General features: G+C 44.0%; 1 protein-coding gene across 2 annotated transcripts in view; it reads left to right on the forward strand.

The window, feature by feature from the left end:
• Window positions 1–976: 976 nt before the first annotated feature.
• Window positions 977–24405, forward strand: part of GUCY2C (guanylate cyclase 2C) — a 98315-nt gene continuing 74886 nt past the window's right edge. For both annotated transcript variants that reach the window (XM_084811766.1, XM_084811768.1), the window contains exons 1-6: window positions 977–1300; window positions 2562–2680; window positions 3172–3239; window positions 6187–6402; window positions 12350–12471; window positions 19188–19284. In XM_084811766.1, the coding sequence (XP_084667892.1) occupies window positions 1093–1300; window positions 2562–2680; window positions 3172–3239; window positions 6187–6402; window positions 12350–12471; window positions 19188–19284 (830 nt within the window). In that variant the 5' untranslated portion in view covers window positions 977–1092. The remainder of the gene's footprint in view (window positions 1301–2561; window positions 2681–3171; window positions 3240–6186; window positions 6403–12349; window positions 12472–19187; window positions 19285–24405) is intronic.

The raw sequence follows: 24405 nt of genomic DNA on the forward strand, positions 1-24405 counted from the left end.
CAGCACACAGGGAGGGGCCCCTACCTCAAGCAATTAATCTAAGAATATTCCATTCACACCAATGGAAGGTGGTGTGTTTTTGTAAACTTAATTGCCAGGTTGGGGGTGGGGGTGCTCCAGAATGTGGGGAGAGGAGAGTTAACCCTTCCCACCCAGCAACAATTTCCCTTGAAAATCACCCCATTGCATGGCAATTAACCTAAGAAGGAAATCTCCCATTGGCATCAATGGACACTTAGGACTCTGGGGAATAGATCTGGGGCCTTGGGAAATAGATTCAGGGCTGAGGCCCAGGCACAGCAATGCCCCTGGCACTCAGCCTTTCTATACACACAGCAAAGGGAAGCTGGGAAACTGCATTTATTTGTAATCCATTGAGCTAATTCATGTGAACTGGGGCACATTGGCAAAAGGACTAACAAGAGGATTTCTTACTGACTGGTTCTTTAGAAATGCCATCTGATGAAAAGAGAGGGGGGAAAGCCGGAGAATGCTATAACCAAGCATCTTTTGCTGGCAGCAGACAGCAAAACACAAAGAAATGAAAAATAGAAACTCAAAGTAAATAATCATCTTTCTTTAGTACACATGGGAACTTCCTTCTTGTCCTCCATTTTACAGCCATCAGGAGTTACTTAGAGAGGCAAAATAAACAAGCAGCATCTCGGGGTGTGTTTTTCTGCATTAATTTTTTTTTATTTAGTTCCATTTTAACTGATTTTCTTTTATACTGTTATTGGCCCTTCCTCTTTTCTTTTCCGTACCCGTCACATTGTGTCCTTATCTAGAGAGGTGCGGCTAATGCCTCAGTTTTATAGCTCAAACTTCTCAACAGCAAACATGAGAAACAACCTTTGGCCCCTTCCCATTTCACAAGTTCGGCTGCTGTTAATTGTTCACAAGCGGATGTACCAGCTGGGGCAGGTGGGCGTGGGAGTGGAAAGGGAGCTCAGAAAGGGAACAGAAGGACCCAAATGAGAGAAGCAAAGTTTGACTGAGTGGTGGTTATATGACAAACACTCTTGCTTCAGCCTAAAATATCAAGTATGTAGCATATGCAAGAAGCAACTCTGACCAGGACCACAAGGCATAATGGGGCAACAAACTTTGGATCATACTTTTTGGGCACTGCTCCTCTTGTCCCAGCTGCTGTGGCATGCTGGTGAGGGACAATGTTTCCAGAATAACAACTATGTGATCAACGTACTGGTGCTGAATAACTCTGAGTATCCAGTGACTGAAGCAAACATTGTACCAGCTGTACAACTGGGTCTGAAACTGGTGAAATACATCCTGGAAGGTAAGGGCATTTTGTCACAGCATTTCAGTACCCTTTGAGGGTCAAAATTCAAGCCCTGAACCTACCCAACTGAATACTTCTGCAGCCTGTCTTATTCTCTTCCTGACCTTGTTTGTGTATCACATTTCTTCACCATATAAGCCAAGCAACAGCCACAATTATTCTCGTTTTTCAAGTCTGCTGGGTCTTCCAGAAAGATCTACTACTGTTTTTTGAACACACATTGGTTTAGTGTCTATGACTGTGCTTAATTTCTGAACTTGTTTGACTGGTACAAAGGACGTCTAATCCAAATAAAGGCACTGGGTAGACCTCCTTCCCATCTCTTCTTTACCATAGAAAAGTAGTGTCCTATCTAATCTGGTAGATACAATATTACATAATACAAGATGTTTTACGGCACGACACCTCCTCTTAATAATGGTTCCAAGAATCTTTCCAGACTATCAGATTACGTTACAACAAATGTGCAGCTGTTCACTCCTTTCCTCAAAGTCACACTTCTATTGTGAATGCTGTTCTTGCCATTCTTCTCTCACAGAGTGCGTACATTGCTTTTGCAATTACCGGGTGGAATGTGTCCGCATAAGGTGCTTGTTGCACAGTGCCCATGGTAATATTAGTCACGAACAGCAAAGCATTTAAAATTGGTCAGATTAATTCTTTAGAGGCTGAGTACTTAACCTCATATACGACTCAAGTGCTTGCCTGTCCCTTCAGCACATGACAAACCTGTGCAAGGCTACTCCCTCTCCAAGGAAAATCTCATAATTCCATGAACATTTAGTTTTACATTGTGTTAAGTTATTTAAAACACACTTCCCTATCTGCAGCTCTCTACTTTACAAAGAAACAGGGAACACAATAGAAAGGTTTAGATAGGAAGATGCAGTAGTCAACTTGCCTTCCACAGAGGAAAATTGGTAAAGGTTATCCCAGGTTTAAAATTCCATATTCCATTAACATCTCTTCTAAAGATAAAAGATCTACATATATATTTGATCAGCCAATTATATGTTCAATGCATATTCAGGTAATTATCAATCCCTTAATATTTATTATCTATTTTTATTTATACCCTGCTTTTTAGGATAACTCCTTACAAGGTGGCTTACAAAATTCGAAAGCGATAAAACATCATATAACATGTAAAGCAATATTATAACAACAGCTAAAAAGTATTCTTAAAAATAATTCCCATCCATTTTATTTAAAACGATCTTATAATTCAATAACTAATATTCCTGCATTTTTGTTACAGGCAACAATGTGGATGTCAGTGTCGATGCCACATATGATGGCTTCAACACATCCCTCTATCTCTCACAAGGCTGCCGCACTAGCACTTGTGAAGGTGTGGATCTCATCAGGCAACTCTTTGTGAGTATTAAGGCACTTCTGTAGGAATTCATTCTTTTAGGTTCACGTAAACAAAGACCAAGCATTCTGTTTGGAAACCAAACATAGCAAGCAGTGGCAAAGCATTTGCTTCTCTTATGTTGAAAAGGCATCTCATCATCATGCACAATTTACAAAAGTGCTACATTCCAGTTGAGTTATATATCAGCATATATAGCTGTAGCTGTGCTGATACTACCACTGACATGTGAAAGTCCCGATTATTCCTCAACCAGGCAGCTACATAGATTTGACTCATGCCTTTGTAGACCATGCCTCTTTCTCTTACTTGATCATCTCCATGGGTGGTCTCTGCTCACTTATCCAATAATCAACTTCTTTGTCCAGCGACAACTTCTTAGCATCTTCAAGCCACTTGTTCCATCACCATAGTACCAGTTTGCATCTGAATGACAGTTTTTTTACACTCCAGCATCCCTACACCTTGCTGAAGTTGGTCTTTTCTGCTACAGGTTGATAAGAAGCTTGGGTGTACTGTCCTAGGTCCCACATGCACCTTTGCCACATATCAGATAGTCTCGTAAGTATTAACGGAAAATATTATATTCAAATAAGGTAAAAATCTATATATATAAATGGAAGTGTTTGTCTGTATATCCTCGATGGACTCGAAAACTGTGCATCTGATTGTTATGAAACTTTCAGGGTTTGTTTTACCTCTCTATCTGGGATGGTTTTAGGCATAGTGAAAATTTTGCCCACCATCTTGAAACAAAATGGTGGCCAATATTTAAAAATGTACTGCTTTGTAAGTGTAACTGTTTGTATGTCCTCCAAGACCGTGAAACCTAGACACCTGAAGCTCCAAGACCATGAAATCCAGTCAACTGAAACTTGCCATGCAGACTAAGGGGACCTTACAGATGTACACCTTGGGATTATTTGTTTCTTAAAATGCATTACTTCTAATTAATTTAAATGTGTCCATGAGGTTGAAGCCTGTAGTACCATATTCAGGCAGTACATGGCAGACTTTCTTAACCAGGATGTAGTTCTGTAGTTCAGACAATTTGAAGCCAGGAAGAAGTAATCTGAGGAAAAGAGTTATATGACTGCCCCCCCTCTTCTGCTGGGCAGCCCCCCCCCCCGCTAAGAGAAATGAAGTGAACCCCTCCCTCAAGGGGTTATGGGGGTCACCATGGCAGGGGTTGTGCCTAGGGGCAACTCAACGACTTCTCTCTCTCTCTCTCTCTCTCTCCTGTCTAAACAACTGCCTCAGCTCCTACTCACTAACTGACTTTCCCAACTGACTCTACTCTACCCATTATTCCATTCTGCCCCCTGCCACCAGCACATTTCATCCTTTTGCCTCGGTCTCTTTCTCTTTCTTGATTGAGTTGTTCCATTTAGAGCTTTCTATACAAGTTTGTTTCTTTTCTTTTCTTCTCTGCTAATGCTATAAGTGAATGTCATCTGGGGGAGTGCCAGTGAGTGTGGCTTCACTCAGATGGGGAAGACACAATGTCTCCAACTCTGGCAGGTGTGTAAAGCTTTGTTGTATCAAACTAAGGGCTCTTTCCAACCCATGCAAAGCCAGGACTGTTTGCTAGTATTGAATAAACTAGATACCTAGTTAAGAACCTTGCCAACTCATGTGTAGAATATGATTCAGGGTCACTTCTCACATTACATTTCCTTAGTCATAGTTTTTTAAATACCTCAAAAATGCTTGAAGGGATGCAGCTTTGTAAAGCTGGAAAGGCTGATCTTTCACATGTATCAGTGACTTCTCTTGGACCTTTTGTAAATGTAAGCATCTTATAATCATGCATGACATTTCTGATATCTTCACTATTTTCTGGCCACTCCCGTGCAGAGTTATTAAAGCATGAGTAAGGACATGTAATGATGCTCCACAGAGTCTTGTTTCAGCACCATCAATGAAGATGGTGCTGAAACCATCAACTGGTTTCAGCACCATCAACTGGCCTCTGTCAATAATCTAATTAGTACATCATCTTCACAGGATGGCATTTGGGTTCAAAGTGATGGATACTGACAGTAGACCATGCCAGGTGCAAGCTGTCCTACTGCCTGAGGCATGAGAACACATGCACTGCTGCTGCTTCATTGCACCCATACCCCTTCCCTTCACTGCTTTGGCCCCCTCCTTCCCCATACTGCATCACGCCCCACCCCTTACCCTTACCACCATCGTGGTGTCTGCTGTCTGGACAGCTGTGCAGCTGGAAGAAGTGGCCGGCACAGCTCTCACAAAAGCCCACCATGGTACAATTCACCACTCCGCTGCCTGAAGCAGGGTCTTCACCCCGCCTCATGGGAGGGCTGGCTCTGTAGTAGACTGATGCTGGTGGAGTGTTGGTTCAGTGTTTATTCTCAGGCACACAGGAGTTTAACTTTTAGAACTATTTGCCCAATCATACCCTCCATTTCCAATATTCAGACATGAGTGACATTGCTTTTGTAGCAAAAATGGCACCACCCATATCCAAGAGCAGGAATGGAGACTCTCTGGCCTGTGAGCCTGATCCTTGAAGACTCTTCCACTCTTCCCAGCTCCCTCTGAGTCCTTTTGCTCAGTGCATGCTGCCACTCTCTGTTTGCTTGGTGCTAGGAGCAGCAGCACTGGCTGAGTCTGTTTGCTCAGAGTGCACTGGCCCTATGGGGAATAGGCACACCATGTGAACTCATGGTCAAGTCCTTTCACTCAACATGCACTGCTCTCATGAGAATGATGAATGCCACACAAAGCTGGGGACTCAGGTGGTGCTGGGAGGAGCAGCTGTTCTTCCCAGCACCAGCCAAGTTTGTTCATGTGGCACACACTGCCCCTATGGGGACAATGTGCACTGCTTGAAGGTGAGGACTTGTTAGGCACTGGGAGGAGTAGTTATTCCTCCCAGCACTGAGTCCCTTTCTCCATGCTGAGACACCAGCACTGCCCGAGTCCCTTTCTCTATGGAGAAGGGCAAAATAGGTTGGGTCATCCAGCTCATGGGGAACCAGGAAAATCCCCCCCTCAAACTGCTTCCCCACCCCTACCCAAGAGGGAGGTATCAGCAGACTCAGGGGGACCCTGAAATTTGTAGAAATATTTAAAAAGTTTTAGGAGAAAACCCTAAGGATGGGGACCCCCAAAATAGCCCAGTGAGGACTGAGTGTGCTCAGTGGTAGAATGCTGACTGACAGTAGTGGGAAAAAACAGAATATGAGAGGAGAGGGAGAATGGAACTGATAATTGTAGCTGGCATGACTGACTGGAACAGTCAACAGAAGCAATCCACACTGCAACATTTTGTTATAGCTCACACTTGTACAATTTACTAATGCTTCTTCTGAAAGAACTTGGACTGCTCATCAGGATTTTTGGGCTTCATATTTATTTTGAAATTAAGGCACACCAAAGAACGAGTATTGCAAATATGAAACACACAATAGCATTACTTTGATGAAATATCAGTAGATGTACGGCCATACTGGAATAATTTATTTCTAATTTTTCTTAGAGTAGAAACAATGTTGGACCTCCCTCTGATCTCTGCTGGGACTTTTGGAACATCTTGTGACTTCAAAGAAAACCTAACCAGGATGTTGACTCCAGCCAGAAAGGTGTCTTATTTCTTGATTGATTTCTGGAGAGATAATAGATTGCGATTCAAAAACGTCATTTGGGAAACTGCTTACATTTATAAGAAGAGTGAAAACACTGAAGACTGCTACTGGTAGGAAACTTTCCTAGTATAAGGAAATTCAGTGTTCTAGAATGTTAGAATTGTCATTTCCCCACAATTACTGAAGCAAGGTCAGGGTAGATTTTTACTCAGAGAGTGCAGGAATGTCTAAGTTTATCCTCATGTTTGTCTCTAAGAACACTAGCAACTTGAACACTTTAAGATGATTTTAAGAAGAAATCCAGTTTCTGCCAAAGCACTTTATTAGGTGTTCCTTAAGGATTGAAGAGCGTATCTGTACAATTTGTTCTTTTGCACTAAATATGCACTATTGTTACTGTTGGCGATGCTGGTGCTGGTTTTCGTGATCCGCACATCTTCCTTCAAGAAGATTGTGTTTTCCTTGGTGGGAATATCGACTCTCCTGAGCACTGGATTCCTTACACTTTCTATTTGAGGAAATATGATTCTCATCATCACATTTAATTTATATGCCACTTTTCCATAAAAGTGCCCAAAGCAACTAACAACACAACAGCAATACAAAAACAAGGAAGCATACCAATACATCAATTACAATAGTACATCATTACAATAACAACTCAAAGAGTTAATTTTACTAATACTAACAATACAATATTTGAAATTAATTACAAAATAGGAAAAATCAACTATTACAACACAATATTAATTATTATTTATCAGTAATGTGTAAGTCAGAGCCAAATACACTAAACCTTTCCTATGCATAGAGGCATTAATAAACAATACAAACTGCAAACAGCTACCCCAGGAGAATGGAGTGTAGAAAATAGCGACCAGATTTCTTATAGCCTGTAGCAGCTGAACTCTCCCATGCTTCACTCTCTCATTCTGGTGAAGTTCTCAGAGTTCCAACAGAGACAAGGGTGGTGGTGTTTTGTCTCTTCCTCTGTTCTCTGGATGTTTCTGCTGCTTCTGGAGAGCCTGTGGTGGCTGTAGATATATACCCAGCCACTCTGGAAACCAGATGTTTTCAGTTTTCCCAAGGCAGAATTCACCATGCATAGTGAGTTGATTAATAAGCAAAAAAGTGGACTTCACAGAGTTCTTGGATGCTGGTAGTAGACCTATGTAATTTAGCTTAACCAGAAGTTTTATGGTTAAGTAAGCAGGACTTCTACACCAGGCCTTAATTGGTTCCAAGTAAGTACAGCTCAATATGTCAGCATTTGGACATTGCCAGGCCTTTGCCCAATTAAAGATATAAGACTTTGCTACCTTGGTTCTCACAGGGGAGCGGGAGACTCCCCCCTCCCAACAGTTAGAACGTTGGGCCTCTCTCTTTTAGAAAGGCAATTAGTTTCCCAAGCTAGGATGCTTTGAGCATCTTGGGGGTGGGGGAGTCCCCCTAGTTCTTCTAAGAGGAGAAAGAGGCACTGTCTGTCAGTTCCTGAGCACAGACAGAGAGAAACCCATATAAGCTTGTGCTAAGAGCAGAAGGGGGACATACCAGAGAGCCAGGGCCTGCAGGAGAAGCCACCACCACCACCACCACCACCGGGGAAGAGGTGTGCTTGCCGCTGCTGGGCCTGCTGCTGCTGCCGCTGGGCCTGCTGCCGCCACCGCTGCCACCACCACCAGGCCTTCCTTGTGGACTTCTGCCTGGCAGACCGCCAGTCCCTGCAGGACCAGGCCCCCAGGTACCGAGCCAGCTGTGCTGCTCCACCTGCCCCTCCCTGGAGGGGCTACATAAGCTGGCTGGCTGAGGTGGCCTGGGAGAGCCAGGGCCTGCAGGAGAAGCCACCACCACCACCACCACCGGGGAAGAGGCGTGCTTGCCGCCGCTGGGCCTGCTGCCGCCGCCGCTGCCACCACCACCAGGCCTTCCTTGTGGACTTCTGCCTGGCAGACCGCCAGTCCCTGCAGGACCAGGCCCCCAGGTACCGAGCCAGCTGTGCTGCTCCACCTGCCCCTCCCTGGAGGGGCTACATAAGCTGGCTGGCTGAGGTGGCCTGGGAGAGCCAGGGCCTGCAGGAGAAGCCACCACCACCACCACCACCGGGGAAGAGGCGTGCTTGCCGCCGCTGGGCCTGCTGCTGCCGTCGCCACTACCACCGCCACCAGGCCTTCCCTGTGGACTCCTGCCTGGCATTTTTAAGGGGATTTTAATTGTTTTGTTTGTTTGTTTTATTTTGTTGGGGGGGACTGCACCATGGTTCAATCCGCAGTTACGAGCTCTGAAACAGGAGGTGAGACGGCTAGAGCGCCGGTGGCGGAAGTCTCGCTCCAAAGACGATCAGACACGGGCTAGAGCTATATCTTCAGCCTATCACGTGGCGGTGAAGGCAGCAAAAAAGGAATATTATGCTGCCTCCATCGCGTCTGCAGAGTGTTGCCCCAGGAGGCTGTTCCAAGTGGTCCGGAGCCTGGTCGGTCCTGTGGCTCCGGAACCACTGGAGCATTCTAAGGCCTCCTGTGAGGCTTTGGCAAGGCACTTTGCAGATAAAATTGATCAGATTAGGTGTGTTACTCTGCACACTGTGGATACAGTTAGTGAGCAAGAGGCGGCCTGTGGCAAACCGGTTTTGTGGGATCGGTTCCAGCTTCTTCCTCCTGATGAAGTGGACAAGGTGCTTTCATCTGTAAGGCCAACCACCTGCTTACTTGATCCTTGCCCATCTTGGCTCATTATGAGCTGCAGAGAGAGACTGGGTGAGGGGATCAAGGCGGTGGTGAACGCCTCCCTTGAGGAGGGAGTGATGCCATCAGCCCTCAAGGAGGCAGTGATAAGACCGCTCTTAAAGAAGCCCTCCTTGGATCCTCAAGTTCTGAACAACTTTTGCCCAGTCTCAAATCTGCCATTTTTGGGCAAGGTGATTGAGCGGGTGGTGGCGGTGCAGTTGAAGGCACACTTGGAAGAAACTGATTATCTAGACCCATTTCAGTCGGGCTTCAGGCCTGGGCATGGGACAGAAACGGCCTTGGTCGCCTTGGTGGATGATATGAGGAGGGCTCTGGATAGGGGTGAATGCTCCTTCCTTGTTCTCCTCGACCTCTCAGCGGCTTTTGATACCGTTGACCACGGTATCCTCCTGGACCGCCTGGAGGGGTTGGGCATTGGAAACACTGTATTGCGGTGGTTCCAGTCCTTCCTCTCTGGCAGGTACCAGAGGGTAGCACTGGGAGAGGAGGTTTCGGACCCGTGGCCACTTACTTGTGGGGTGCCACAGGGTTCCATCCTCTCCCCGATGCTATTTAACATCTATGTGAAGCCACTGGGGGCTATCATCAGGAGGTTTGGGGTGCAGTGTCATCAATATGCGGATGACACTCAGCTCTACCTCTCATTCAAATCTTCACCAAGGTTGGCCGTAGAATCCCTGTCCAAATGTCTGGAGACGGTGAGTGGCTGGATGGGGAGGAATAAGCTGAAGCTCAACCCTGACAAGACCGAGGTACTTTTGGTGGGAGACAAGAGGAGGCTGGGGGATGTTGACCTGGTGTTGAATGGGGTACAGCTACCCTTGAAAGACCAGGTCCGCAGCCTGGGGGTCATTTTGGGCTCCCAGCTGTCCATGGAGGCTCAGGTGTCAGCCGTGAGCCAGACAGCGCTGTATCAACTCCATCTGATACGGCAGCTGCGCCCCTACCTTCCCGACCATCTGCTCCCATCGGTAGTACATGCCCTGGTCTCCTCTCATTTAGACTACTGTAATGCGCTCTACGTGGGGTTACCCTTGAAGACGGTTCGGAAACTGCAGCTGGTACAGAACGCGGCGGCTCGCCTGATTAAAGGCAGCCACCGGCGAGATCACATCACTCCAGTGCTGAAGGAGTTGCACTGGTTACCAGTTGTTTTCCGGGCCAAATTCAAGGTGTTGGTTTTGACCTTTAAAACCCTATATGGTTCCGGCCCAGCCTATCTTAAGGAGCGCCTCCAGCAACACCAGACAGGCCGCTTAACAAGATCAGCCTCGGATGGCCTTCTCTCTGTCCCATCAGCCAGGACAGCTAGACTGGTGGGGACGAGGGAGAGGGCCTTCTCTGTGGTGGCCCCCACTCTGTGGAACTCCCTCCCTAGGGAACTCCGTCATGCCCCCTCTTTAATGAGCTTCCGTCGTGCATTAAAAACGTGGTTGTTCAGGCAGGCATTTGGGGTGGGTTAGGGTATTTTTTTTTAAAAAAAAAAAATTTGGTAAAATTTTATTGTTTTAAATTGTTTATGGTGGGTTGTACATCGCCTAGAGTGGCTGGGTGACCAGTCAGATGGGCGATTAATAAATTTAATAATAAATAAATAAATAAATAAATAAATACACGTTACCAGCTTGGAGAACCCTTGGCCCCAGGAACGGCTTCCCTGTCTGTCTTGGGGACTCAGATAGACATATCAGGTTTTGACAAGGGTGCCTGCTTTGTCCACTGTGAACTTTCTTTTTGTATACATTCTGTATCCATTTTCTATCAATAAACTATCATCTTTTTGTGCAACTGGCTTTGTTTCATCTTGGTAATCTAAAAGAAACTATTGTTGACTGGGCCCTGACAGAATCAGGACCCCAAATCAACACGCCATGCTCCATTCTCTCATGCTGGCGCAGTTCTCAAGGCTCCAATGGATACAAGGGTGGTGGTGTTTAGTCTCCTGTCCTGTACTCTGGATGTTTCTGCTGATTCTTCTTCTAGATGAAATATTTAATGCTGCTGTGATTTCTGTGTGGAATACAGTTATGCAAATCTTTACTACAGGCATTTATTGGATATTATCTATGGAATTACTTGTGACAGCAACACCTCCCCCATGCCCATGCTATTTGGTAAACATTTTTAATTCAACAAATTATTTGCTATCTGTGAGTTTCTCCCATTATTCAAGTGTAGTACTGAAGTGATTGTGTAGGCATTGTACTTTTAGACAGCTGGGATTATACCCAATTGAAGGAAGGCAGCCTATAAAAGGAAATGGGAGCAGCAATAGAGGATCTGCTTAGTGCTAGGCATAGTTGCTAGTTCTGCTGTCCTTGTTACCTATCCTTTTAAATAAAGAGTTTTGTATTTTACTCTGCCTCGCTTATTAGATACAACAAGTACTGGAATGCTTAGCGGCAAAGAGCCAGAGCCAGGTGAAAAGAGGGAATGGTGGGCAACCAAGGTTGCTAGGTTGTTTTCTAGCAGGGCTGCTATTATTATTATTATTATTATTATTATTATTATTATTATTATTATTATTATTTCTATACCACCCCATAGCTAAAACTCAGGGTCTATATGTATCAAATAATAATCAAGCCTTTCCCAAATACACCAGTTACTATCCAAATTGGGGACTTTCGTTACTGCTATTTCTAAAATGAAAGATTTGAGGAGGGGATTGTTTGCATCAGCTGATGCTTTAAGGTGAAATAATACTGTAATTGCTCTGATGGCTTCTACAAGAACATTCTTACGCTACATTAAGTAAAGGTGATCACTATGTAGTGTACTTTTGAAAAATGCATGATTAAGAACAAAAGTCCTAATATTCAGAAGTAATGGGTATAATTACAGGATGAGAAGGAGAAAAATTCTTCCGACTTTAGAAGTGGGACTGATATTATTAGTTCACTGCCAATCGTTATAGGAAGACCACAATTACCATGGATTCACTAAATTTACCTGGAAAAATACCTGGCAGCTTGCCACAACAACTGCATTATTTGTTTTTTTTTAATGGCTGCCAGGTTGGTGGGGGGAGTCACCCCTACCCCTCTGATTCTACTGATTAAAAGAAAAAGAACTCAAGCTTATGTAATAAATACATATCTCCATTAGTTTGTACAACATTTCATTCTTCTAATAACGTTGGTGCCGATGTGTGTGAAGTATCTTCCTCTTTAAGAGGCACTTGAGGCCGTTTCTGTTTGCCAGAGTACTGGCAAACTCCCCACCCCGCGTCCCTGCCCCCCACACCAAACATTTAGCCCAAATTGATGCCACTGTCACAATTTGTAACATGCACTTCCTATCCCAATTCCAGGTATATGAATGCCTTTGATGCTCCAACTACATACTTCTCTGAAAGAATGAAATTCAGGGAGATCCTAAGGAGCCCAGAACAGCTGCAGAACATTGTGAGGAATTCCAGTCGAAAAAGTAATGGTAAGGAGAGAAGGGGAGCGCTTCATCTCTGATGTCCATGTGGCTAGGCTGCATGTCCTGGGAATTAACTATAACCTGGACCTCAGAGAAAGAATTCTATTAGTGGGGAAGGAAGGAAGGAGAGAGGGAAATTAATATACTGATTTTTTTTTCTAAATTTGAGACTGAACAGTATTACCTGAACACTTGACTGTTCCACTGTCAATAAACTGGGCACCAGTGCTCAGGGTACTATCCAGAAGACGTTAAGGACTCACTTCCTAAAGACCTTCTTGAATAGTTTCTGAAGATACAATGTTATTTTCACAGATTCAGGATAGATAAAAGGAAGTACTTTGTACAGCACATAGTTAAACTACAGAATTCACTGCCACAAGTTGTGATGATGGACACTAATTGAGAAGGTTTTAACAGGAGAGCAGACAAATTAATGGAAGATAAGGCTATCAATGGCTACTAGTCATGATGGCTATATGCAGCCCCAGGATCACAGTGCTTCCAGATGGGGGAGTCCTATTGCTAATCATTAGAAGGCATTGTACGGTTTATTCCATCTTTTTTGCCTTAATGGATTTTTCAGTAAGAAAGAAGACAGAAGAAAGAGTGGGAAAACATGGGAGGGTTACAAGTGAAAGATGACAATATCTGGATTCCCCTTCCCCCATCCTTCAAATTTCCATGAATGAGGCAGGGCGATGGTGGGATAAAAGCCTCATCTGGAAGCCTCTGAACACCAGTTTCTAGAGGGCTCAAACAGTGGGAGAAGACAATAGAATCATAGAATAGTAGGGCTGGAAGGGGCCTACAAGACCATCGAGTCCAACCCCCTGCGCAATGCAGGAATCCAAGTGAAAGCATCCCTGGCAGATGACTGTCCAGCCTCGTCTGGAATGCCTCCATTGTGGGAGAGCCTGCTACCTCCCTAGGTAATTGGTTCCATTGCCATATTGCTCTGACAGTCAGGAAGTGTTTCCTGATGTTCAGCCGGAATCTGGCTTCCTGTAACTTATTCCGTGTCCTGCACTCTGGGATGATCGAGAAGAGATCCTGGCCTCCCTCTCTTTGACAACCTTTCAAGTACTTGAAGAGTGCTATCATATCTCCTCTCAGTCTTCTCTTTTCTCTTCTCTTCTCTTCTCTTCTCTTCTCTTCTCTTCTCTTCTCTTCTCTTCTCTTCTCAAGGCTAAACATGCCCAGTTCTTTCAGTCTCTCCTCATAGGGCTTTGTTTCCAGTCCCCTGATCATCTTTGTTGCCCACCTGTGAACCTTTTCCAGTTTGTCCACATCCTTCTTAATGTGTGGTGCCTAGAACAGGACACAGTCCTCAAGATGAGGCCTAACCAGTGCTGAGTAGAGGGGAAATAGTGCTTCAAGTGATTTGGAAGCTATACTTCTATTAATGCAGCCCAAAACAGCATTTGCCTTTTTTGCAGCCACATCACATTAAACAACTATTAGCTTGTGATCTACAACAATTCCAAGATCCTTCTTGCTTGTAGGATTGTTGAGCTAAGTATCCCCCGTCTTGTAACTGTGCATTTGGTTTCTTTTTCCTAGGTGCAAAACTTGGCATTTATCCCTATTAAACTTCATTCTGTTTTCTGCCCAGCGCTCCAGCCTATCAAGATCACTTTGAATATTGTTTGTGTTTTCCAGGGTATTCGCTATCCCACCCAATTTTGTGTCATCTGCACATCTGATAAGCATTCCCTGTGCCTCCTCCTCCAAGTCATTAATAAAAAGGTTGAAGAGCACTGAGCCCTGCAGTACCCCACTCGTTACCTCTCTCCAGTTTGAGAAGATCACATTGATAAGCACTCTTTGAGTCCGATTCTGTAGCCAAGTGTGGATCCACCTGATAGTGGTTTCATCTAGCCCACTTTTAGCTAGTTTGCTAATCAGGATATCATGGGGCACTTTGTTGAAAACTTTGCTAAAGTCAAGGTGTATTATGTCCATAGCATTCCCACAGTCCACAAGGGAGGTTACCTGATCAAAAAATGAGATCAGATTAGTCTGGCAGGATTTGTTCTTGACAAATCCATGTTGGCGTCAAGTAATCACTGCATTGTTTTCAAGGTGCTTACAGATGGATTGCTCTATAATCTGCTCCAGAATTTTCCCAGGGATTGATGTCAGACTGACTGGTCTGTAGTTCCCAGGTTCCTCCTTTTTACCCTTTTTGAAGACAGGGACCACATTAGCCCTCCTCCAGTCATCTGGCACTTCACCCGTCCTCCATGATTGCTCAAAGATAATAAACAGTGGTTCTGAGAGCACTTCTGCCAGTTCCTTTATTACTCTAGGTGTTCCTTGACCATATGCCTATCGATCTCAAGCTGCAATCCTGCCCCTTCAGCCTGTACTTCGCCTTTGCCAGGGGGGTCATAGACCCTCTTTTGGGAGAAGACTGAGCCACAGTAGGAATTGAGCACTTCTGCCTTTTCTTTGTCATCTGCTATCATTTTGCCATCCTTATTTTATAGCTGGAACACCATTTCTTTCCTCTGTCTTTTACTATGCACGTATCTGAAGAAAGCCTTTTTGTTGCTTTTAGAATCCCCCGCTAACCTCAGCTCGTTCTCAGCTTTAGCCTTCCTGATGCCATCCCTGCAATTCTGTGCTACCTGCCTGTACTCTTCCTTTGTAACTTGGCCTTCCTTCCACTTCCTATATTTGTCTTTTTTCATTTTCAGGTCATCTCTAAGGTTTTTGTGAAGCCACATTGGCTTCTTCTGTTGTCTTCCACCTTTTCTTCTTGTTGGAATTGTTTGTAACTGTGCCTTTCGATTTTCCTTTTTTACAAACTCCCACGCATCTTGGACTCCTTTTCTCATTAGAGTTGTTTGCCACGGGACCTTACTTATCATTTTTCTGAGTTTATTAAAATTGGCTTTCCCAAAATCCAGAGTGCGTGTTTGTCTACACTCAGCTTTTGCTTCCTTTAAAACCAAGAACTGAAGTATAACATGGTCACTTTTTCCAGAGTTCCTGTAACTACTACTTTATCCACTAAGTCATCTCTGTCATTTAGGATCAAGTCAAGGATAGCCGATCCTCTAGTTCCTTCCTCTACTTTCTGTAGGAGGAAGTTATTAGCAACACAAGTCAGGAATTTCTTGGAGGGGCTATGTTTTGCAGAATTTGTCTCCCATCAAATTGAGGTCCCCCATTACTACTACATCATGCTTCCTTGAAACATTGGCAATTTGCTTTTCAAAAGCAAATTTTCATCCTCGTCTTCTGCTTGATTGACTGGTCGGTAGCAGACTCCAACTACCATGTTTCTTTTATTCTTTGCTCCATTTATTTTAACCCAGATGCTCTCAGGGGGGTTACTAAGCTCATCCTCCTGTATTTCTGTGCAGAGATATGTATTTTTAACATATGGTGTGGCTCCACCTCCCTTTCTGTTCCTTCTGTTCTTTTTGAACAAGACATCGGTAGACATCAAAGAAGATGTGCTTTATAGTCTGGCTTTCTTCCTACATTTTTTGAAGATTATTCTTGTGCTCTGTTTGAGCTGTTCTCTCCGTTGCGGTGCATAAGCCTTTGTCTATTGTTACCCCAACTTTATGTCCCCCTCCCCCATAGGATTGAATTTAAAGCCCTCCTGATGAAGTTCTACATGCTGTGGCCAAACACATTCTTCTGTATCATTTGTTCCCATGTGGATGAGAAGGAAGGGATACATGTCAGTGGGATTTATGAGTGTAGACAACCCTTCAGTCACATCTCTAATCCATCCTCCTGGGAGACAGCATACCTGGCGAGTCCATGGGTCTTCCTGACATACTTGGATTTCAATCCCATGCAGCAAGGAGTCTCCACAACTACTACTCTTCTCATTGTTGTAGTCCTTGGTTTCATTGCCTTTGCTTGTCTGACCTTCAGCCTCTTTCTTGCTCTCATGCAGGGTCCCCTATAATTCTTTCTCTGCAGGCTGTCCTCCAGTCTCATCCTCAAGAACCTGAAAATGGTTCCATAATTCCACTGCTTCCACTGGTGCAGAGTGGCTTCTAGTTCTTCTGCTCCTAACTGTCACCCTTTTCCAAGGAGTATCCTCTACTTCACTTTTCCTCACCTCAGCATTTTCTTCTGCCTCAGCTTGCTGTTGCTCTTCTAGCTCCTGTACTTCACTTTGCTGCTGTAGTTCCACCATTCTGACTAAGAACTCTTCATCTTTTCTTATCCCTTGAGGGTTGCACTCGCTGCTGCAGTCCTCTTATTTTTTCTTCCAACAGTGTAATCAACTTACACTTGTTGCATGCGTAGCCCATGTTGATCTCAGACAAGAAAACAAGCATTGCATACACCTTGCAGGTCACCACCAGTGGAGAGTCTTTTCCTTCCATAGTCTCTATTCCCTTTTTGTTTCTAGCCTTCTGATTGTACTGGAATAGCCTGTGCTTTATCCTCTATTCATTGGAGGTTGACAACAGAATCCCATTGGCATAGAAGTGTGTGTTACAAGAAAAAGAAATTTAAAAAAATTGTCAGGGACCTCCCCCTTGACCTCTCCTACTGAACTCCTGTTTGTGTTCCCTGTTCACTTGCTCTGATCGCTCACTCTGTGGGAGCTTGCTTGCTTGTACAGCCCCTAGGCCAGCTGTGGCAGTTTCCTCTGCTCTGCTCAGTTAGGAGTCAGGAAACTGATTGAAACTCCCTGCCCACAGAGCTGCTGAGAGTAATCAGGCCATGCCCCTTCAGTCCCAGCTCTCAGGACACACCCCTTCCAGTGCAGCTCTCAGGAGCACATGGTGAACACATGACGACTCAGAATAGAAAGTCCCTCCAGCCCACTCACCTTTTTGCCTTTGTTTCCTCTTCCACTGCAACTCCCCCACCTAAACTCCTGTTCACTCACTCTGATCGATCGCTCTCTGGGAACTTGCTTACTTGTATAGCCCCTAGACCAGCTGGGGCAGCTTCCTCTGCTCTGCTCAGTTAGGAGTCAGGATAGAAATAGCAAACTGTTGTCATCATGTCCCACTTGTGGGTTTCACAGAAGCATCTGGCTGGCTACTGCTGGAATCATAAGTTTGGTCTGATCCAGCAAAGGCCCTTTTCATGATTTTGTGTAACAACATTCTTCGTCTCCTTCTCTTTCTCCTCTGTGAGAATCATCTGGCATTCCACTGGAGGAAATGAGCTTAATCAATCTGCTGTCTGGAAAGATATGTGTGCATATTCCTAGGATATGCAATTGGCATATAATACAAAATGCAATTATTTTTGTGTATTTTCATTTTAAGACAAAAGAAATATGTATCACTTACCTGGTCCTTTGAGGTGCTGTACTAGATTTAAGAGTATCAGTGCCGGCATGAGGGGAAATTTTAAAATGTAATTTAATTGATGAAGATATACTAGTACCCCTCTCATGCTCATGGTGGGCCCTGGCACAACCTCATAGGAACTGTAGTAATGTGTGGACCTGATGGACAAAATGCTGTTAGAAAGTCAGGAAAGCCAACTTTCATCCATGCAGCCTCTCCACTGCAGGATGGGAACACAGTATTCTGAAGTGTTGCTGATAAAATATAATTCTCCTCTCAGTTTGCACCTTCTTTGCCATTGGGATTGTTGGTGTAAGGCAGGGGTGCACAACATTTTTGGCCCTGGGGGCTGCATGTGATGCTGCTCAAGGGTCCAGTGCGTGCGCGCGCACACACGTGCACACGCACATCTGCACATGCGCACACATCCCAGCAATCCTGATACAGATCATGCTTTCCTTGCTGCTAATAGCAGTGGAGAAAGAGTAATCTGTTGGAGGACTGCGGGGGATGTAGTGGAGAGCCTTATCTCACCCCCCTCCCCCAGCTATACTGATACAGATCACTCTTTCCTCCCTGCAAGCAGCAGTGGAAAACAGAAAAAGAGCAATCAGGATCACCAGGGTGTGTGTGTGTGTGTGTGGACATAGAAGGCTGCATGATGTACACCTCTGTTTGGGAAACAGAGACTGGGGAGGCAACACATAGGAGAGAGATTTGAAGAGATGGCAGGTGGCTGCCATAATGATGGAAAGAAGCACTAGAAGCCTGATAAAAACTTATATCTAATTTTAGAAACTTATTTTCCACTTTATAGCCCCAAGTGGCTTTCAAAGCAGAGGGATTGGGTGCTGTTCTGCTTCAGGCCAATTCTTTTGGTAAATCTAGAATAGCAGCTCCAGTGCTGTAACATCATTGATGACAAAAGATACAGTCCCTTTCCTCCATGCTCTCTTAGTTTTTGGCATTTTAAAAAGCATTATTTTGCTTTTCACAAGTTCTCCTCCCCCTTCCCTTTCCCCTTCTTCTTCTCCAGTTACCAGCTGACTATTTTCCTGCTCTGCTCTCAGGAAGACCTTTAAAAATAAAATGTTAACTTGTTGTTGTTGTTCAGTTGTTAAGTCGTGTCCGACTCTTTGTGACCCCATGGACCATAGCACGCCAGGCCTTCCCGTCCTCTGCTCTCTCTCGGAGCGTGCTCAAGTTCATTAAATGTTAACTAGAGGAAGGCTATTCTCATAGTTCTGATAATCATCACATCATTGTATGGTTCAACTTGCAGTCCTGACCTCTAGCTTCTACTGATGTTTTCTAGGTTCCCACATGTCTACTAGTGAATATCTGCTTTAATGCTATTGCATCTTCTGCTGTTCTCAAAGAGGAAGAAAAATGGTTTGTTACCTTTTGTCTTTCCCTCTGTGTTGCTCTGGCTTGCAGTGATCATCACGTGTGGTACCCCAGATGACATCAGATTTGCTCTAGGGGACAGAAAGGTGGATGAGGACATAGTTATTATCCTGATAGATCTTCACAGGTAAAAAAAACCTTACAAGACAGAAAAAAATCAAATGAATAAAGGAGACCTCTTAACACTGGAACGTTTTTCTCCCAAGAGTCATAACCAACATTGTTTAAATATTTTCACTTTAAAAAATAATCAATATCCTGTGTCAATGTAACCCAAATTCTGTACAAGAAAGAAAAAAAGAAAGAAAGAAGCTTAATTCTGGGACCTGTAAAACTTGTGCAAATAAAACCAATTGGTATATATTTGCATTTCAGTCATTGCTTCTACTTCTACTAGAAAAGTAGAAAGGGACAAAGCATTCCCACCCCCATTGCAGCAGTTTGCTGGTAACACTAAACCACCATGGATTAATTAACCCACGGAACTTCAAGGTGCATGCCAGCCGCCACTTTGAATATGCAAACCGTGGTGAGTGCATGTTGTGGTTTGCCTTATTGTGTGAAACCAGGCAACATGGGTTATGTGAGGGTTAAACAACCAATGGTGTGTGTGTGTGTGGGGGAGGTCCTAGGGTTATGCGAGGATTGTTTAACCCTTGCATTACCTACATGCCGCTCGGGATCATATGACATGATAAGCCATTGTGTGTGCCTGCCCCAGCTTGCATACTCAAAATGGCATCCAGTGTGCACCACAATCCACTATGGCTTAAAAACACCACGATGGACTGCAGTGATCATGCAAACCTAGTCACTGGCAACTTTGCAGTCATTAGGGCTAGACATGTGTGGTCTTTTGTCTGTCTGTTTGTTTTTAACAAAAGCTGAACTTCTTAGGATGATCAGTTCTGTACCTAACACCAATTTCCACCCTTGGGTAGTGTGACGTGCAGAGTTGTAGAATACACACAGCCCTGGGGACATCCCTATGTATATGCTTTTAATGAAACTCATAATATTTTCTTCCATTTGTCCAAGTATTTGGGGAAATCCAAATGAGTATCCACCCTCCACCCACATTGTTTATTTTCCTGCACATTTGGTTTGATAAAGCATTTGCCATTTAGTTGAGATCTTATTATCAATAAAATACAACCTTAATATATGATGGAACCTTAGAATTATGGTTTGATTTGGGTGAAACAAAACATTCTTCTAGCATGCATGGGTCCCATCTACACTGGGCTTTTACTCTGGGGCAGGTGCGAGTCGACGTCCCTCATGATAGATGACACAGTCGTGACTTCGCAGCCATCCGTGGTTTTTGCCTGGAAAATGCGGAGTTCCAAGGAGTCATTTTACTGCATTTTGGGGGTTTGCTGTGAGTTCCCGCATGGTTGCGGGCCATCTGTTCCTTCTCTGAACTGACTTTGCATTTTACAGTGGCTGTGTTGTAGGCATGTGTAGTGCCTGCGTCACTCTGTGATGCCCCTTTACTCCCCCATCCCTTAGCAGCTGTGCAGTTACAGAGGCACAGAGGGGCGTTTTCATCTATTTAATCACACTTTTGCACAGTTTTGCAGCTTCGTATCTTCGCAACAGTTGTGGACTCAGTACCCAAGGGCCGGGGGGAGGGGTTTTAGGAAGGACCAACATCGCTCCGGCCACCATTTAGGAGGTATGGCTTGGCAGGTAGGGCTCACACTTGTGAGTGTGAACCATTGTGAGAGTCTTGGGCTGGAGAACTGACAAAACTGATGGTGTGAAAATGAAGGAACACAAAATACTCACTTTTTACCTAAAAAGGGATGGAAAGACACAGCAGAGCCCCTCAAATATAAAACAGCCACTGAGGTGTCGCACCCCCACACTCACAGGACTACAGAGCCGCACATTGCAGTAAAATGCCCCCCCCCAAAAGGGCACAGTGAGTCTGTAAGGGAAGCGCCCAGTATATCGCGAGTGTATTGCGGGGCATGCCGACTCGACGCTGAATTGCTGCACAGTTGCGACGGGGTGGGGGGTCAAAGCGGTGCCATATAGATGTGGCCATGGTGAAGTTATGCATCCTAGTTCTCTTTACCTCTGTGTAAGTGTGCATGGCCTTGATTGGGATTGGGATGGTGGTGCTTCGGTGATGCCACCTGTTTTTTCATGAAATTACACACACACACACACACATGGAAGTAAAAAAAAAGAAAAAAAAACTTCCATTGGGGGGTGGAATTTCATGAAATATAGGGGGGAGTGTAACCCCCCCTTCCAGACCACCGGAGTCCTAATCCAAATTGGGGCTGTGCTCACTTACATGGAAGTAAAGAAAACTAGCATGCATAACCATCATGCGTGCTAGACAGAACATTTAGTCTGACCCTTAGTTCAGTTGCTAGAACTAAGGAACTCAGACTGGAGAAGCCTTTTTGAGTTATATATTGTCCTGCTCAGTATTCCATTGGTTGACACAGGAGACTGGACACCTTTTGCTCGCAATGATATTTGAGGACCTTTAGGATGAAAAGTGCAGTGGAAAAAGTAGTTAAAAATTTGGGAAATCTGACCAACAGAGGTGAAAAACTTGCAATGCTCTATCTAATGATCTAAAATTCTAACCCTACGATTGTCTGCTAAAAAAAAAAAAAAAAGGCTTTGCCCTTGAATACATCCAGCTTCTCGAACCAAGCCTGTTCTGAGAGATGAAAGATTAATTAGCCTCAAAAACAACAGAGATTCTCCTGCTGCTGCTGCTGATTTATATTTGTTTTGAGCTCAAAGAGTTCACAATACATGTATCTTTGAAGTAATCTTTACAACTTCCCTAGAACTTAGGCCAGTATATCTGTAGGCCAGTATCTTATGACAGATGGGGAAGCTGAGGCTGATATATAGCGACTTGTCTACAGGTTTGAACCAGGAACATTTGGGCTCATAGCTCATTCTTTTAAACTATGCCTGCAAAACATTTGACTGACCAGCCATATATATGGATGACTAGAGGCTCAATATACTTCCTGGTTTTGCTTTTGCTGCCTGGCTTGGGATGCAAAAACAGCAGGATTGTCAAGCACTTGCCTGATGAGCTATATTTGACTTATTTATTATGATTTATTTATTATGCTGCCTTCCCACAAAATAGTGGTCAAGGATGCTTCCACAATATAGGGGTGTTGGAGAAATCTGCAATGGAACCAAATGAGTTCAGATTTTTATGAATCTGACCCACATATTCCACAGCAAACCGGCTTTTCCCTGTTAGGTAGATTCTGAAGACTTACGGACTGTTTTTCTAACCTTTGGGAATTTTGCACAAATTTTGTAGAAAAAATATGCATTTTTTAAAAGGCTGAAAATGTGCATTTCCCCTACTGGCTAAAGTGTGAAAATATGCATTTTGGGGGGGATTTGCACATTTTCACACATGCGAATTTGTGCAAATTCGGAAACAAAAAATTCAGTTCCATTGATTGGCAAACGACGGAATGAAAGGTGCCTGACAACCCCTGAAATACAGATAGAACAGATTTTACAAAATCCATACAACCCTACCACAATAGACAGAATGAAAAAAACAGCAAGAACAACAATACAAACTTCAATCAGCATTTCAGTAACAATATCAATAACATAACAATGCATTTCAAAACATATTACCAATATTTCAGTAATATTTTAATAATTTATAGAATGTATAGAGTCAAGCCAAAAATTCTATTAAAATTTCAACATATAGAATGTGATTAATACTCATCCCAGGAATGTGAGTTTTCAAAAACCCAACAAACTGGTTTAGCAGCACACTTCACACCCAGATTACCTCACCGCTCATATGGAGTAATCTTACACACCATACCCCCAGCTTATAACAGGGGCATTGTTTGGGTTGTAACCAGTTACCCTTCCCAGGACTAAATGGAATGTCATCTTCACTGTCCATTTGATACAATAGTACAAAATACAATAATTCCATTAAAACCTTACATTAAAAAAAAAACACATGAAAAAATGGAACTCTGGGGAAAGATACTAAGGGTAGGGGACAGAAGATACCAGGTTGAAAAGCAGAATTTTAAACAAAAACAAACAGAAGCAAATAACAAAAGTCCCATACATGGACAATTATTACTTCCTCTGAACACGGGCAAGTGGACATTGTGATATTCCACAGTCAGAAGGCTGTGGACTCTTCTTTCCTGGTAGGTGCATGTTAAAAAATGACATTGTTCAAGGAATGTAGTAGTTCTCTTACATAAGCAAACCATCTGCAACCTCCTCTCTGTAACCTTTGTAAAATGAATTCCTTCAAGGTAATCAGATTAGACATACCACTGTTGTGGCACTAATTATAAACACTGAAAGTACTCAGCTGATAATTTCTTTGTCTGAAGACCGAATTTCTTCAGCACTTTTCCCTATTCAGGCCTCACATAATCAGACTTGCATGAGGGAAAGAGCAGGGCTGTGCACGTTGGCCCCACTGCTTCTGTCACATCCCCATTGTGTAGCACAGCTGTCCTCGATGATGTGTTGGAGGAGAAAATCTGAAGTGGGGAAACCTGACTGTGCAGGTTTCTAAATTGTGCAGGGAGGCTATGCACGTGCAGCAGCCTCCCCACTTCAGATCCTTCCCTTCAGTGCATGGAAGACAGTGGGTCTCCAATAGAGGAGGCCTCACAGTGATTTGACTGCAGTGTGCCTCCCTCTCCCTCCCTCACAAATGTAGCAGCTAAGACAGAAGCCTATCCTCATTCAAACATGCAGACTCCATAATTGCAGAGTCCTATAAACCAGGGTAGGTCAAACACTGAGAAACGAAACCCATAGAGTCATACAAATACTCTTTGGGGGAAGTTACAGATGAACAGCTGGGAAGATACACTGAAGCTGTGCCTGCGAGTAGCCTTACTTGGGAGTATGCCCCATTGAACTCAATGAGACTTACCTCTGACTAGACATATATACAATTGCCACTGAAGAGTGGCCATCTTGCCACTTGCAATTCAGAACACTGAAGGAACATTGCCATGCCTAAATCATTGTCCTCTGACAGCTTCACTGCCTCAGGTACCATCCTAGTGTTATGTTTCTATGAAGTTAAGCACTGTGCTACAAAAGGAAGGATGTGGATTCTAGGAAGGGAAGTATTCCCAGTGAGAAGAGGTCCTCAGCCTAACCAAAAGGCCAGTTTGTGATTCTAGTATTGTAACCGGTTAATCAACATTTGCTTAAGAAAGCGTCACTCTGTGGACTGAAT

The sequence above is a fragment of the Heloderma suspectum genome, chromosome 7 (assembly GCF_057233095.1).
Source record: "Heloderma suspectum isolate Gila_16-S chromosome 7, 16-S_ref, whole genome shotgun sequence".
In the NCBI taxonomy this organism is placed as follows: Eukaryota; Metazoa; Chordata; class Lepidosauria; order Squamata; family Helodermatidae; genus Heloderma; species Heloderma suspectum.